The 18398-nt window shown below is 37.5% G+C and overlaps 1 protein-coding gene across 1 annotated transcript in view; it reads right to left on the reverse strand.

The window, feature by feature from the left end:
• HUWE1 (HECT, UBA and WWE domain containing E3 ubiquitin protein ligase 1) overlaps positions 1–11714 on the reverse strand; it is a gene marked incomplete at both ends in the record, with an annotated part of 124529 nt that extends 112815 nt beyond the window's left edge. The window contains 4 exons of the mRNA XM_084258919.1: positions 3205–3357; positions 4602–4808; positions 5354–5452; positions 11670–11714. Coding sequence (XP_084115045.1) covers positions 3205–3357; positions 4602–4808; positions 5354–5452; positions 11670–11714 — 504 coding nt within the window. The remainder of the gene's footprint in view (positions 1–3204; positions 3358–4601; positions 4809–5353; positions 5453–11669) is intronic.
• Positions 11715–18398: the final 6684 nt, after the last annotated feature.

Genomic DNA, 18398 nt, shown 5'->3' on the forward strand with positions numbered 1-18398 from the left:
GCATCCTAACTGAAAAGGAAGAAGTAAAGCTGTTACCATTTGTTTTTTTTTATATTTTATTTTATATAATTCTTACATTGTTTTTCATTTTTGCACAATGTATGCATTATCATTTTGGTTATATTTCCCATACAATTGCACACCCCCCCTTATTTTGACCCTAGTCCTTCCTCTCTCCTTCCCCCCCATTTTATTGATGATATTGTATACAAAACCCTTCAAGATTAGTAAAAAGCTACGAGAAATAATAAATTAATATAGTAGAGCGGCAGGTTACAAATCATACAAAAATTTCGTTGCATTTCTAAATGCAGACAACCATTGTACATGGGATTTTTTTCTTTCTCTCCTAGTTCATTAAGAAAATAATCCCATTTACAATAGTATCAAAAAGAATAAAATACCAAGGAATAAATGTAACCAAAGTGGTAACCTGTATACTGAAAACTAAGACACTATTAAAAGAAACAAAGCACAAAGAAATGAAAAGTTATTCCATACTTATAGATCGAAGAATTAACGTCGTTAAAATGACCATTCTACCTAAAGCAATGTACAGAATCAATGTAATCCCTATCAAAATCCCAATGGCATTCTTCTAAAAAAAAAACAGAACAAAAAATGCTAAATTTGTATGGAACCACAAAATGTCCTAAATAGAAAAAGTAATCCTGAAGGGGGTAAGGGGGGTAAGTAATACCAGGGTCTCTGACTTGAAACTATACTACAAAGCTGGAATAATTAAAATAGCATGGTGTTAAAATAAAAAGACAACACAAATCAATGGAAAAGAATTAAGTGAACAAATACACAGACAACTAATATGTGTGTTATGATAAAGGAGCTAGGAACATACAATGGAGAAAGCAAAGTTTCTTCAACAAATGATGTTGGGAAAAATGAAGTCATATGCAAAACAATGAAACTACTACTATTCTATACCATGCACAAAAGTTAATTAATTTTTAAGGATTAAAGGCATGAATGTAAGACCTGAAACCATAAAATACATAGATGAAAACAGGCTGTAAGCACCCTGACATGGATGTACCAGGTATCTTTAGGGATTTCACTCTAATAGCAAGGAAAACAAAAGGAATAATATATTGGATGACATCAAATGATTAAGTTTCTGCACATTGAGAAACACTACCATCAAAATGAAAAGTTAACCTCCTGAACAGGAGAAAATATTTGCAAGTCATATTTAACAATGGGTTAATACCCAAAATATACATACAACTCATAGAATTCAACAAAAATCAGCCTGATTAACAAGATGGGCAGAGGTTCTAAATAGACATCTCTCCAAAGATGACATACAGAAGGCCAAAAGAAATGTAAAAATATGTTCGTCATCATTTATTACTAGGGAAATGCAAATCAAAACCACAAGATATTTCCTCACAACTGTTAATATGGCTATTAACAAAAAGAAAAGTAGTAAGTGTCAGCAAGCATGTAGAGAAAAGGGAACTTGGTAAACTGGTGAGAATTTAAGCTGGTACAGCCACTAAGGAAAACAGCGTGGAGATTCCTCAAATATCAAGCACAGAAATACAGTATGATTGAACTATCCCACTTCTGGGTATTTAGCTCAAGAATATAAAAAACACTAATTTGAAAAGATTTATGCACCCCTATGTTCATTGCAGCATTACTTACAACAGACAAGATATGTAAACAAAGTACCCATCGATGGATGAAGATGTTGTCAGGTCGATCAAGGGGCAGACCACCCATGGAGTTAAGACTCCACTTACAACTTTGACCCTCCTCCCCAAACTTACCTAATAAGTTTGCTGTTGAAGGTAAGCCATATTGTAACAGTCAATTAACACAATTAACAAAGTTTTGTACATTATATACTGCAGTCTTACAATAAAGAAAGCTACATTAAGAAAACCGTAAGGAAAATACATTTACAGTACGACATTTATAGATAACACAAATTTATGTCATCTGTTTACAATAATATCCACTTATAAGTGGACCTGGGCAGTTGAAACTAGTGTTAAGGGTCAACTATATACACAATAAAATACTACTCAGCTATTAAAAAAAAGATATAGACCTTGAAGATATTATGCTAAGCAAAATAAGTCAGAAGACCACTATTTCATGACTTATATGTGGAAAATAAATGAACAAGTAAAACAAACTCTCAGGTACAGAGAACAGTTACCAGAGGGGAAGGAGGTTGGGCAGTGGGTTAAACTGGTAAAGAGGGTCAACTGTATGGTGTGATGGATAAAAACTAGATTTCTGGTGATCATGACACGGAGTATACAGATGTCAAAGTATAATGCTGTATACCTCAAAACTCATTTAATGTTACAAAACAATGTTACTTCAAAAAAATCAGATCGTGCATTATCAATTTGCCTTATGGAACAATGAAAAATAGTCGGGCTGAGTTGAACTTTTATGAGAATTCTGCCTTTAATTAGTATTACTACCATTGCAAATCAATTACTCAGAATGCACTAACTTCCCTATATTTTTATTCTAAAGTACTCTTTTTTTTTTTTTAAAAGATTTATTGATTGATTGATACATGCATACATACAAGCACTGGGTACAGTCAGAAGCACGGGAGGGTGAGAGAATTCACCAGAGCCAGAGCAGGGAGCAGAGCAGGCAGAAGGACCGAAGTATACTGCTGAGGGGAGCAGCGGGCGGCAGGAGAGGTCTGTGCATCATGTGGGACCCTCCTCTGGTGGCCGGGGAGAAGCCGGGGATCGAACCGGCGCTGCAGAGGCTGCAGGAAGCTTCGCAACCCAGCGCTCAACCGCTGCGCCACCAGGGAGGCCCTCTAAAGTACTCTTTAGAGTACTAAATTCCCAGATAAGAAAACTGATACTAGAACACAGCCAGGATTCAAATCCAGTTAATTGCACCAAACTTCCTTCCCAAGTAGAACCTGATTCTCACCTTAATTTCCCAAGAGAAATTGTCATTCTTGAACAGAGATTCTACTTTGTGAACACAGATTTAAAAGTCCCTCAAAACTACTTCATAATAATTGAGAATACTTGTTAAGTTTTTATGGAATTTAGCTAAATGAAAACCCAATAGTTCTATACTCAATAAGGCCAGTAAAGTTAAATTAGGGATTTCTAAGCATTTTGAAATTGCAGGTAACAACTGTGAAAAGGAATTATATAGTCCAATTTTTGTCCCAAGTCTTCACCCATGACTCACCTCTGCCAAATGTTGTAGCCGGGTTAACAGTGGGGTTCTCTTGTCAGATCCAAGCCGTGTGATATAGTTTGATCTTTTGCTAAATACATACAGAAGGTTAAGGACTGCCAGCACCACTTGCATATCAGAAGAAGCCAATAAAGTTGTCAAGTGCTAGAGGGAACAAAAAGGGGAAAGTTCATGGGATTAGGCATTCTAGGTCTTGGAAACGTAAAATGCCAATGTAGCAATAGATATTTTAAATTAAAAACAATTTTAACAATACAGAAAAAGGTATAAATATTCAAGTACCTACAACATGCCACCTTGTCCCCAAGAAGCTTACAATCTGTCACCAAGTCAGAAAGTCCAATATGAGTAGAAAAAAATGTGAACAGCAGTACAAAATTACATAGTTGTCCCCACAGGAAGAAACAAGATTACGAAAGTGACAAATGTGACATAATAAACAATGAAACTCAAGAACAGCATGTCTCCAACTACACTAAAAGTATTGTGAAAGAAAGTTAATTTTAAGTTCCTTCTGTATCCTTTGTGATAAGGATAAAAATGAATTAAAAAACAGCGTCCTTCATATAGAAGCTTGAGACATTTACAACCCCTGGCAACATTTATGACTATTATAGTACAGTGTATGTACACCCATATATTGAGGCATTTGGTCAATGTTAAAATCAATGTCAATGAACCTGGGTCTATTTGGTTTCTGATTATCAAAGGCAATGACTACTCTTTTAAGCAACTCTATTTCATTTCCAACAAGCTGCTTATCCACTCCACAGTTAAAACTCAGGGTGCTAGTTATTCCACTTCTTTTCCTAAGTCATTTTCTTACTACTTGTTCTGATCCTGATTTTCTTTAATTCATGTTTAGGAAAATTAAGGGCACTTAGCCAATAGTGACAAAAGTCTAAAGTTGGACCAATGGAAAAGTTTCTTAACAGTGCTCACTTCACTGTTTAAAAACACAAAGGATGCTATTATTTTACATTTTGGGAAGAGGGGAGAAGAGACTAAAAGCAGCACACTAAAACTTAGAAGAGCTGTAAGTACAATAATATACCAAGGAAATCAACTACTTTTAGTAATTTAAAAATAATTTGGAGCAAAAATCAATTTTAACAAATTCCCAAGATTATGTTAATACTGCATTCTCAAAAAAAAATTAAACCTTAAAAAGAAGGGTGAAGGTGATAGCAAAGAACATTCCCATCAACCCTGTGAAGGTTATCCATACCTGAGAAACATCCCACCATTATCTTTGACATAGAAAATCCCAGAGCACCATAATGAAAAGCAAAAAAGCAATTAAAGATATAAATAGCAATGTACTTATTTCTGGACATGAGCAATTCTATTAGTTAAGAACAGATCACACAGGCTTGCACCACTCCTACCTCTATAGAACTGTACAGATGCCGAGAAAAACTGTACTCAATAAGCAAGGCCGTGAAGTTCAAAACAGCCAAGAGAAGCATTTTCAGTTGTTCTCTTTCAGGCCTATCACACACGAGCATCCATGACATATTCTCCACTGTTTGTCCGGCATCTGCCAGAATTCCATCAAAGCGGTCCAACAGGTCTACCCAGTGATATAATTCACACTACATAGAGGAACAGAGAAAGACAGATAAAAAATAAGGTAAAAGTACCATGTGGAGGCTCTGTAGCTGAGTTCTACTATAATGGATTGCTGGGCATAACACCTCTACTTTTCTGCAATCCCCCACCAGTACAGAAACCCATATGAGATCATATTCTGAACCACATGGGCATGTGGTTGTATCTGTCAAGGTGTATGTGTTAATAGTAGTAGATGACAGGTCTTCAGAGGGAGAATTCTGGCTACATTCTACAAACACAAGGACTTTCCTTGCTAGAACCTGTTTTATTAGATGTGTTCATTTTCAGTTATCTAAAGAATATACTTTAAAAGTAAGACTTCTAAGACTATCTCAAACTCATATTTCAGTAAGACTAAAGGAATTGTGGGGTTCAGATTCTTTATCATCATTCATGTAAAGGGTCCTCATCCTCAATCAGAAAAATTTTTCTTTCACAATTTGGTGATTTCTCTTTCCATAGCAGAGCATACAAAATGATGCACTAGCTTGGGAAGTACTGTCTTTTGGAAGCATGGGTTACATACCTTTCCAATGTTCCATGTTTTGATCTGCTGCAGTTCCAAGAGGAGTTGCTCATCATTACAAACTTTGAGTTTGTCTATTAAGGCTCTGCAGTCTGCAGGCTGAGAAATAAAAACAGTAATTCACAAAGAGTGTTTTGGATTATGAGGGAGCTACAAAGAGGAAGAATGGGAAAAATAATCTTTAATCCAACACATACAGCAATTTAACTTTTGACAGCATATACTACTTAAGTAAAATTTGCCAGATGATTGGGATTAAAATGGTAACCTGGAACACAACAATCCATTTTTGCATTTTTAAAGCCTGGATAAGTTTATAGATACAAACAAATTACTTGGAGGGGTATAGACAACAAAAATAAGCAAGCTAAACATGAATGAAAGATTCTGTACCACAGTCAGAAAATTAACCAGAATGCCTGGTAACACTGAAATGCACCAGTCAATTCAGTTAAAAGTGAAGATCAGCAGTGGCTGTATTTCCCCCCCCCCACATTAAACTGTTAAATTGTAGTAGGGCAAGAGGTTCTGAACTTAGGAAAACCATTACTTCATACTTATTTATGGCTCCCATCTCCATACATTCCTGTTTTCTCTTACTGATGAAAGGGCATGTCAGACAACAAGGTGTGGACTGAGATTATAGTAATATTACTGAGAGTGGAGTGGAGGAGGAGTAGGGACTGGGATAAATAAGTCTTCCACTAACAGATGGCAACTGATTACACTTGCTCTTTAACTATGCAAAGCAGTATAGAATACTGGGAATGGGCCTAGATTTGGAACCAAGAAAATCTTCATGCTTTTACCTTACTGTGTTTACCTTGATGCTTACTAAGCCATTTTGGTCATGAGCAATCCAAACTATCAGCCAGCTTTCTTGCCAGGAAAACTGACTGAATAGCTATGGCAGAAATGAGAAAATTTTGTTTGCCACATGCAAAAGGACTTACATCACAAAACAGGAACTTAAATATCAAGAGAGACAGCATACAAAGAGCACAGGATTTGGAAATAATGTACTTGATAAGCTACCTCTTTGGATTTTAGTATTCTTCTGCAAAATTAACTACCACCACCTATATATTCAGCAATGTTGTTATGAGACTTAAACGAAGTTATTTTTAATCAGAATATGGAGCAAAAGGGAAGGTAGATTGTTCCTACATTGTCATGGTGTGCACCTGTCTATCCTTTTAGAAGTGAAATCCTGACATTTCCCAGGCCTCTGAAGCCCTAGAAACTTTCCTGATGTGGCAGGAACATTTTAAAGGTTTCACCTCTGCCTCTCTAGTACACTTATGGCTAAGGCATCTAAAGTGCTTGTGTTGGGGACTCCCTGGTGGTGCAAGGGGTTAAGATGAAGCAATCCACAGCTACTGCAGCACAAGTTCAACCCCGGCCAGGGAGGTGACCCCCCATGGTGCAGCAGACCTCTCCTGTCTTGCCCGTTGCTCCCCTCAGCAGCATATTTCAGTTGATCCACCTGTTGTGCTCCCCACTCTGTCTCTGGTGAGTCCTCTCACCTCCCACATCTCTGGATTATGCCCCAGCTCTTGTATGCATAAATAAATAAATCTTTAAAAAAATAAAGTGTTTGTGTTTTCAGCACAAAGATCTGGTTAGCATAATGGCATCAATTTAATACACCAGCATGATATTCTGCTTATCAGGAGTATCAAGGTGCTTCTGGACCTTGAGATTTGCAGAATGCACAGCAGCCTATGAAGAAAGCAATGTTTAATGTACCATTGATGCTTGCCAATAAAACTAAGCAAACACACACACACAAGAAACATGCAGAATGCAGCAGGGACAAAAGTGTATCTTTTATTATCTTTTCCCTACTATGTAAATGCAAAGTGAGTATAACTTTCTTTCCTCATGGTAATTTAAAAGAAAATATTTGCCAATTCAATGGTTACATACCAACTGCCATGGTTTATATTGATTTGCTACAATAAAGACATGAAATCTAGGGAAAAATCCTTTGCACATCTGGTGATAAAGTGATCAATAAATGTCTTTCTTAAAACCTACTGACCACAGTATAGGAAACGGGTTATTGGTGCTCAAGGAAAATAGATATCTTCAAGCCTTTAAAACATACATAATGATCCAAAAATTTCAATTCTAAGAGTTTATCCTAAGTAACTTGCTGGTAGCTGGCAAATGCCGAGAGTCAGAAATCTGCATGTAGGTGATTCCAAGAACAAATATCTAACAATCTACTACAAAAAGAAAAAAAACTTCATTTGCATTTTTCTGATTACCTACAAGGCTGAATTATTCTGAGAGTTACTTGGATTTGTTCTTTTCTGAAATACCCTAGGCCCATTTTGTCACTGGGATATTCATGTTTCCCACTGTTTTAACTACTAAAGATTTTAAATGTTATTAGAATACAAATACTTTCCCCAGACTATGATGCGCCTTTTTATTATGGATACAGTATTTTATATTATTTTTCTCCTCTGCTTTAATACTTAGAAAAGCCATCCCGACCTATGACCAATAAGCTTTCTCCTATAATTTCTTTTTTTTTTTAAAGATTTATTTATTTTATACAAGAACCAGAGTACAGGCCAGATGCGCGGGAAGGTGAGAGGATTCACCAGAGACAGAGTGGGGAACAGAACAGGCAGACTGACTGAAATACACTGCTGAGGGGAAAAGCGGACGTGACAGGAGAGGTCTGCCGCACCATGTGGGACCCTCGCAAGCTGGCTGGGATTGAACTGACGCTGCAGAGGCTGTGTACAGCTTTACAGCATGGCATTCAACCACCTGTGCCACCAGGGGAGGCCCTCTCCTATAATTTCTTTAACAAATATTTGACTTTTAATTTACCTAATTAACTTCAACATATTAACAGTCCCCTACCTGTTCCTCACATGGCAAACAATTGTCCTGGCATGGTTTCTTGACAAATATTGTCATTTTTTAATCAACTCATCCCTGTAATTAGCCTGTTATGTTCTTACGCATATGTACACCAGGACCCATTTATATGTTTTTTTTTTTAAAAGATTTATTTATTTATTTATTTATGCATACAAGAGCCAGAGGGGTGAGAGGATTCACCAGAGATAGAGTGGGGAACAGAACAGGTGGACTGACTGAAATACACTGCTGAGGGGCACAGTGGGTGAGACAGGAGAGGTCTGCTGTGCCATGTGGGTTAGCTCCCTGGCTGGCCAGGGATCGAACTCATGCTGTGCTGCAGTGGCTGCCAATAGCTTCACAGTGCTGCAACTTAACCCCTTGCACCCATCAGGGAGGCCCCATTTATATGTTCTTTAGTTGCTTACACTAAAACCACTATTTCAATTTGTACAATTTCTTTTTTTTTATTTATTTATACAAGCACTGGGTACAGTCAGAAGCGCAGGAGGGTGAGAGAATTCACCAGAGCCAGAGTGGGGAGCAGAGCAGGCAGAAGGACCGAAGTACACTGCTGAGGGGAGCAGCGGGCGGCAGGAGAGGTCTGCGCGCCATGTGGGACCCTCCTCAGGTGGCCGGGGAGCAGCCGGGGAACGAACCGGCGCTTCAGAGGCTGCAGGCAGCTTCGCAACCCAGCGCTCAACCGCTGCACCACCGGGGAGCCCCGTGTACAATTTCTTAAGGTAAGTTTTCTTTTTGTTCTTCAGTTCCCAAAGATAGTTGAGTATATGACTGTCTAAAATTTTACATCCCAAAACACACGAAAAACAAAATCAAAAGAAAAATATCTGCAGTAGGTAAGAAAAATGAATATACTCAGTATGTATGGTGTTAAATAAACAAACTGACATTCCAACGTCAAATGCAAAATGAATGGCATGAACAGACAACTGATATAAGTCCGACAAATTTGAAAATATATTTATCAGCTGATCACACCAGTCTGCACAGCTCCTGTGTCCTCACTGGGTGTAGGTTCATACTGTAGCCACCTCCCCCCACATGCACAGGGCTGATCTTTGGCCTTAATCTATCACAGTTCTGGGTGTTTTAGGAAGGTATCCAACATGATCAAAAAGGGTGAAGAAGAATGGTCTATGTAGAACAAGCGCTGGGTATTAAAGTTGCAAGACAAAGAGAACCAAGGGCTGTCTGACCTCTGCCTGAAGACCTCTTCTTGTTAGATGAGTATCTCCCTAGGACTATAGTGAACACTACTGTAGCACCCCCTGCTACACAGTAACCACAAACACAATGCATGGAAAAAAGACCTGTAGTGGGCTGACACTCCCATCCCATCTCCAAGGGCACTCTTTAAAACTGCAAGAAATTGAGCCCTTTGGATGTCTGGCAGTAAATACCACAATTTGGGCATCTTCAAAGCAAAGTTCCATGTTTTCCTGATTTCACAAGAAGGTCTATATAGACAAAGATGAAATAATGACTGTTTATTCTACCTATTATGCCATGCTCGATGGGCTCATTTTTGTGCTTTGGGAAAAACATACCTAAATATGTATAAATGGGAATTGTATCTTTAAAGGCAGGCACAGATTAATCTTTTACTGTTTTCTGCTCCCACCGTGAAACGCTGTCTGCTGTTGAGAAGTTACTAAAATCGTATCGATTGCCCCATTAAGGTCTTCTGTATCTGTGTCCCTCCACTGCATTTACATATTGATAATTGAGTTTTACTACAATGGAAGAAGAGCACCCAACTCTAGAATCAGATGTCTAAGTTTGAGTCCTCATTCTGCTATTATCATCATCTTGGGACCTTCAGTCACTTAACCTTTTTGTGCCTCAGTTTTCTGATTTAAAAAACAGTAGTAACATTAACTACTATTATTTTTGAGATTAAACTAGTTAATATGTATAAAGCACCTAAAGGGGTTAGTCCTAAGGGCAATAAAAGCGTTAGTCATTGTTAAAAATATTATATGTATTAAAGCAATACAAAATAGAACAGTAAAACAACTCTACCTAACACAATTTTAAAAGATACTGCATAATGCTGGAGAGGGTATGGGAAGAAAGTACTTCTCCTAATGATTAGTTTGACGCTAAGTATAAAGGGCAGTAGCACTGCCCATGTAATAAGCTTTTAAAAACTATGATAAATACAGGAAAATGTTAATAGTAATATCCCCAGGTAATACTCCAAGGTAGTTACAGTTTTTAAAAACAAGGAGGAGGGAGTAATTATCAACCCTGTTTTACAGCTGCTGGAACCAAATAAGTTAATAAATTCTCAGCCAAAAAAGAATCTAGTAAGATTCAAATCCATGTCTAATTCCAAAGCTTGTGCACGCGGGATTAAAAAGGAGTACCATAACATACTTTCTTAATCTCAGAATGTAGTTTAAGATAGCAGATAGAATATTAGTCTGAAACTGGAATTTCTACTCAGCATAGGATCAACTGATATGGCCATCAATATACAGGTTGAACTGAATTGTATAATAAAAATTAATAATACAGAAAGTCAAAATAATGGCCTCATGAGGAATCTAGTTAAGGAATGTGTTAGGACTTTTATTTCCTAAAAAATAAAATTGAGAGATCCCGTAAGTACAAACAGAACTTGAATCATATCTGCTATACTGTCTGCCTTCCAATGAGTAGAAATAGCAATCAGAGAACCTACTTCAAAAGTACAGGTCTTCAAATGACATTTCATTCAACATTTCATTTTAAGGCTGATTAGGGAAAAAACTTGCTTTGAGGAAGACACAACTATCTGTATGGAGTTTGCATGTTCTCACCATGTCTGTGTGGTTTATCTCCAGGTATTTGTTTCCTTCCACAACCCAAAGATGTGCATGAGGTTAAAGTGCTGTCTAAACTGTCCCAGTTGGAGTGTGGGTGTGTGAATGTGCACACTGCAATAGAATGGCATCCTGCCCAGGGCTGTTTCCTCCCCATGTGTCCAGAGCTGCTGGGAACTGCAATAAGTGGGTTGAAAATGAATGCAAATCATTGTTTATTATTTTTGAATCTTAATGTAGAAGTTTGGTACTATTTCTGTGACAAGAAGTATTTGTTAGGAACTTAAATCTTATTTATATCAATTAGCCTATATATAGTAAAACTGGTTTCAATGTATGTTGTTATCCTTAAAGCTGGTTTTATCACATTAAGTGATAACTTACAGTACATACAGATACAAATTGTTCAATACTCATTTTCAGTGGTCACTAGCTTATTCACTAGTTTTTAATCAAGAGAAGTTCAAAAGAAAATCTGTTTCAAGACAAGTTCTTATTTTACTGTACTTTGAATATATGTATGACATATTTGAATGATCCATTAGGGTGAACATATAGCATGCATTTTTTCTGATATGAGGCAGAGCAAACTTTTGGATACTTACAGCCTCAGTAGGTGTCTTTTTCAGTTTAGTTCTGTCTACTTTCATGTTTCCGATTTTCTGCTTTATAATCTGAAAAGAAAATCCCCAAAGAAGTGAGAACTTAAAGCTGTAATCTTGAGCTCTACATGGTTTGACATAGACAACATAGAATGAAGTACATGTAAAATTACATAAAGTAAAAAAGTTTCGATGCCATGCCAACTCCAGAGGCATAGCTACCAGGTACAGAGGGTTAAAGAATATGTTGCATAAGCCTATAACCAACTTAAACCAAAATTAGAATGCCTTTTAATATTTTTTAAATAAAGCAATGCTTTTAATACACCTCAGGATGGAAAAACTTATCATATCCCTGTGATTTTTGGTAAACTTAACAATTTCATTTCTGGGAATTTATCCAAAGAAAATCATAAGGATGTACACAAATATTTAGCCACAAGAATCCATAATGCATGGCCATGCACAATAATGAAAAATTGGGAATGATCAAATGCCCAAAATAGGATTGGTTTTACATGGCATATTACATAACTGTTAAAAATATTACAATTATATAATAGCACATAAGGATTTTCATGGTAAAATAAAAAGGTTACAAAAACAAAATGAACAATAGAAACCTATGTCTAAAGAAAACAGCTTAGAAGGGGTATGCATCAAAATGTTAACTCACTACTAGCCCAAAAACATTATGTATGACTGTATCTGTGAATCTTTGTATTCTTACTGTTTACAATCAATAAAAATATATTAGCTGTGTCATAAGGACCATGGCAACATCATAATTTTAGTTTTAATAGAAAACAAGTATATGACTCCTACTAAAAATGTCCTGAGCACAGCACACAAACATTTTATTAAGACCATGGAATTTGGAAGGTTCAAATAATATAAACCTAAGTGATCTCTGATGGCAGACAGATCCTTCAAGATGATCTGGCCAATATGAAGAAATAAAGGTATTCCCCATTAGCAACTAGGACACATACAGAGGTAGAGGTGAAATATAGGCTTTTTACATGCCAAAGATTCGGCTTCTAATAATGTCTTTGCCATGCAGCAGTCACTGGAGGTCAATGTCCATTCCCATTCCCCAAGAAGGCTTTCATAATACAAAGCTAAATAAATACAAATTAAATTTTAAGCAGCTCATGGCCTAGATTTAGTTCAAAATACTCAGTAGTTTGGAAATATTGTGTATCTATCTGGCTGACATTGATTCAACCAATGGGCAATCAGAAAGAGTTGGTGGCAAATCCATAATGTTTTAAAATGTTTCTATAGACACCATTTTTGAAGGGAAAAAAAGATGTTCTCCTACTATGGTTCACATTGAAGGTATGTGGTTCCATTTACTTAAAACAAACAAACCTCAGCAACTAATAGAAAATGAATAAATGTCTGTTGCCAACAGTCTCAAAATACCTAAAATGAGGCCAGCTGGATTCTGGCAACAATCTAATCCATGTAGTGGAAACTATAAATGAGCTATTTGTACACTTACTTTCAGGCTTACTTTTTCTCACTATTGTGGCTGGAGGAAGTAGCAGTAAGCCACAACACCATACAACCCAAATCACTGACTGCTTTCCCTCCAAACTCAGGAACAAGGCAAGGACATCTGTTCTCACCACTTTCATTCAACATAGTGTTGGAAGTCTAGCCACTGCAATAAGGTAAGAAAAGGAAATACAGGTATACATGTCAGAAAGAAATGAAATTGGCCCTATTTGAAGGCAATTTTGCAGATGATAACAGATTATCTAAGTAGAAAATCTCAAGAAATCAACAAAAAAATTCCCAGAATAAGTGAACACAGCAAAGTTGCAGGACACAAAATAAACATATAAATCATCACTTTTCTATATACTGGCAAAGGACATGTGGAATCCAAAGTTTAAAACGCAACAACAATCACAACTGCTCAGAAAAAATTACTTAGGTTCAAATCTAATAAAACATGTACAGAACTTCTAATAAAACTATAAAATGATTTTAAAAATCAGAGATCTAAATATATTAAGATATATCATGTTTATGGATTAACACAACATACTAAAGATACCAATTCTCCTTGACCTGATATACAGATTTACAGCAGTAATTTCTGTGAATACGCTGAGATTATTCTAGAATGTAAAGGCAAAGAAACTACAATAGTGAAAACAATTTTGAAAAAGAGGGAGGAATCATGTTATTCAATTTTATGGCTTATTTTTCATAGAGTTAGATACAGTATCTGCAGTATTCATGACTGTATATGCAGTATGGGCGGGGGCATAGATACATATGAATGGACAAGAATAGAGAACCAAGAAACAGAACCATAGAAATATGCCTAATTTTTGGCAAAGGGGAAAATAATCCAATCAAATAGTTTTGCGGTGGACGGTGTTAAACCAAATAGAGATGTATAAGCAAAAAGATAAATTTTGAAATCTAAGTCTCATACTTTACATAAAAATTAACTCTAAAAAAGGATCACGTGGGGATGCAGAAACAGGGAGCCCTAGTACACTGTTGGAAGAAATGTAAATTGGTGTGGCCATTATAAGCAACAAAAAATAGAGATTTTTTTAAAAAAATAAAAAAAACGGGCCTCCCGGTGGCGTAGCGGTTGAGCACTGCCCACAGCCTCTGCAGTGCCGGTTTGATCCCTGGCTGCTCCCCAGCCACTGGAGGAGGGTCCCACATGGCACGTAGACCTCTCCTGCCGCCCGCTGCTCCCCTCAGCAGTGTACTTCAGTCCTTCTGCCTGCTCTGCACCCCGGTCTGGCTCTGGTGAATTCTCTCACCCTCCTGCGCTTCTGACTATACCCAGTGCTTGTATAAATAAATTAAATAAATAAATCTTTAAAAAAAAAAGACTCAGAAAGGTATCTGCACCACCATGCTCACTACAAGATTATTTACCATATAGATATGGAAACGACCTAAGTATCTACTGACAGATGAATGGATAACAAGAATGTGGTGTGTGTGCACACACACACACAAATATTATTCTGCCATAAAAAAAGGAAATCTTATAGCTTCTTGGTCTTTTGGTATAAAAAGGCAATCTTGTCACTTGTGACAATATGGATGGACCTTAAGGGTATCATGCTGAGTTAAGTAAGTCAAAAGGAGATAGACAAGTACCTTAGGATCTCACTTAAATCTGTAATCTATAAAAGGAAAACAAAACCCAAATTCATAGATACAGAGAAAAGAGTGGTGGTTGCTACAGGCAGGGGTGGGAGTGGACAGGTGATAGGAATCAAAAAATACAAAGTTGGGCCTCCCTGGTGGTGCAAGGGGTTGAGGCCCAACAAGGCTGTCCACAGCCACTGCAGCACGAGTTCAATCCCTGGCTGGCCAGGGAGCATCCCACATGGTGCAGCAGACCTATCCTGGCTCACCGGCTGCTCCCCTCAGCAGTGTATTTTAGTCAATCTGCCTGTTATGTTCCCCACTTTGTCTCTGGTGAATCCTCTCGCCCACCCCCCTGACCTGTACTCCCTGTTCGTGTATGAATAAAAAATCTTAAAAAAATAGTACAAACTTCTAGTTTTAAGTCATGGGGATGTAATGCACAGCATGGTAACTACAGTTAATACTATATTGTGTACTTGAAAGTTAGTACAAGAATAGATTTCAGAAGTTCTTACCATAGGAAAAATTTTTTTTCTGTGTAATGACATGTTAACAATTAACTAGAGTGATCATCTTGCAATATATGCAAATATTGAATCATTATGGTGTATACCTGAAACTTACATATGTTAGTGTCAATCATATCCTAGTTTTTTAAAAAAGCAAATTTAAAACAGGGATGACAGACTTACACATAAAAGTTACCATAGAAAAGATATGCTAACCATATGTAGTATCTAGAATAAAGAACTCTCATGGGCATAGGTTGAGAACAGACTGGCTAACTAAAGCAGAAAAGTGTTGCCAGAAAGATAATTGAGAGCTCAAGAGTTTCAACAGGTAGGCTCAGAAATCAAGAGGAACCAAGGAAGCTAGACAGTCTGGAATTATAAGCCAAGGACCTCCCACAGATCCAGCTAAGTTGGGAGTACCTCTGCTGCCAACAATAGACTCTAGAACTTACTCCTGGTGGCAGAGTAACTTCTGCACCGTTGAGACAATTATCTGCATTAGTGGCTCTAGATGCAAAGTTGCAAGTGTAAGCAACTGACTGGTCAAGCTTAGGGCACTGCCCATGCCCTGGGTGTCAAAGTTCTAGGAGAACAAGTACATTTGGCATTGTTTAGTTTCAAGTGTTTGGGTTCTAACCTTGTCACAAACAGTTTCAGATGATAGCTCATGTGTGAGCACAATTCCCCACAACAAATGCAAAGTTATCCTGTTTTCTATAATTTTGTTGCAAGAAACATTTCACTCTCTATTTAGGACATCAATTAAGAAAATTCAAAATTTTTCCCCTAGTTATTCTATTTCTAAGCTGGTTTCACAGTGGGGATGGAGAATGTTTTGTAAGTGCCCACTATAAGCCAGACAATACTCAGGCTTGTGTTTCCCAAAGCATTTAAAAGAATCTTGCTCCATGAAGGAAGACAAGGTCCAGGTGATTTGGGAAATTATACAAATGGAACTCTTCCTTTAGGAGAGTCACATAGCTGGTTGACATTAGTAAGGGCTCCAAGAAATCTTGAGTAAAGGACACTTACTGGGGCACAGAATCATTTTTTTTTTCAAATGGCATCTACTGAAAGTTCACAAATTTAAGTATCCCAAAGAATACATTTTGACATGCTGCTCAGGAGCGTCACCTTTCTCTCATGCAATCCTCATCAATCAAGTTTTGTCCTCATTTACAAACAGAAAACCAAGACTTGGAGAAATTAGTTATACCTGGCTAGTGAATGCTGCCATCAAGATCTATATCTAAGCCTAACTCCTAAATGCATGCTTTAATAACATGCTGTTCACTTTATTTACCAGTTCTATTTCTATAATGTCTGTAGATGAAAATATAAATTTTCCACATTATTCAAAAAAATTTTTAAAGATTTATTTATTTATGCATACAAGAGCTGGGGTACAGACCAGAGATGCAGGGGGTGAGAGGATTCACCAGAGACAGAGCAGGGAACAGAACAGGCAGACTGACTGAAATACACTACTGAGGGGAGCAGCCTGTGAGTCAGAAGAGGTCTGCTGTGCCATGTTGGCTGCTCCCTGGCCGGCCGGGGATGGAACTTGTGCTGCAGAGGTTGAGGATTGCTTCACAGTGCAGTGCTTAACCCCTTGCGCCACCAGGGAGGCCCCCATTATTCAAAAATTATTCCAAGAAGAAGCTAGGACGCAAGGTGAGAAGCTGAGATATTGTCGATCTCACTAATGAAGGGAATACTAATGACTAGGGAATGAGTTCTACCTAATTCTTAGAAGCCAAACAGGAAAAAAAATCCCATTGTATATATATATATATAAAAAAGACTCCCCAAAAGTAGTTAGTTCTAAACAAATCTCTGAAGATGGCCTATTGTCTTTGTTGGATCAGAATGAGAACTCTGAGCACCAAAGAATTTCTATGGGTAATAAATATTTCTCTTAAACTTGAAAGATCAACTTTAAGAAAACTCATGAACCATCATCCATAGCTATTACTATTACTGAAATACTTTTAACACACCACTTTTTCTCCTCCTTCATTGCTCCTAATGTCATATATTTTTGAGGTTTAAATCTTGGTTTAAGGGCCTCCCTGGTGGCACTGGCCATTGAGCACAGTGCTGTGAAACTGTCCGCAGCCTCTTCAGTGTCAGTTCAATCCCCGCTGGCCACAGAGCAACCCACATGGCGAGGCAGACCTCTCCTGTCTCGCCTGCTGCTCCCCTCAGCAGTGTATTCTGGTCAGTCTGCCTGTTCTGTTCCCCGCTCTGTCTCTGGTGAATCCTCTCACCCTCCCACACATCTGGCCTGTACTCCGGTTCTTGTATGAATAAATAAATCTTTAAAAAAGAAGAAGAATTTAAATCTTGGTTTAATAGGGTTTACATGAAGACAAATGTGTACAATTAAAATACATTGAGGGAAGTCACCTTTTAATATGTGACACACTGTGTAGTAATCACCAGTTGATCAAATTCAGAAGGGCTTTCAATACTGCATCAGCTGAAGGGCAGAGAACACCTGTAGTTCTCAAATCTGACTAACTGGCAACTGAGTGTAGTAATAGGTAGTAGTAGATTAGTCTTACCACTTAAAATATGGTCAAAAGATCAGCAGCACTGATGTCTCCCATGAGTTATTAAAAATGCAGTCAGATTCAAAGAATCCATCTGTATATTAATAAGATTGGTAGGTGATTCATATATTAAAGTTTGAGATGCACCATGTCAGAATACAGGCTCAGAATCAGGAAATCCAGGTTAGAATTCCTGTTATATTACTTCTTACTACATGAGCAGAAAATTCAGTCTCTGTAGGCTTCTGTTCCTTAACTGTGAAATAATGATAATTGATTTCCCCACTTCCACACACTCTCATCCCATCTATTCTACAGAGAGGAGCAAAAGTAATCTTGCTAAAACACAAAACAGCTCATGTTACATCCCTACTTAAAAAATCCTTCAATGGTTTCTGTTGAGTTATATTCTAACTCTAAACATTACCCACAGGACACTGGCATGATTTGAGTCTTGGAACTATCTCCTCTCAGCACCACCACATTATTCTTTCCATTTAGTTTCCATTAAGTCCTCTCTGACCGCT

The sequence above is a fragment of the Talpa europaea genome (genome assembly GCF_964194135.1).
Source record: "Talpa europaea genome assembly, chromosome: X".
Classification (NCBI taxonomy): domain Eukaryota; kingdom Metazoa; phylum Chordata; class Mammalia; order Eulipotyphla; family Talpidae; genus Talpa; species Talpa europaea.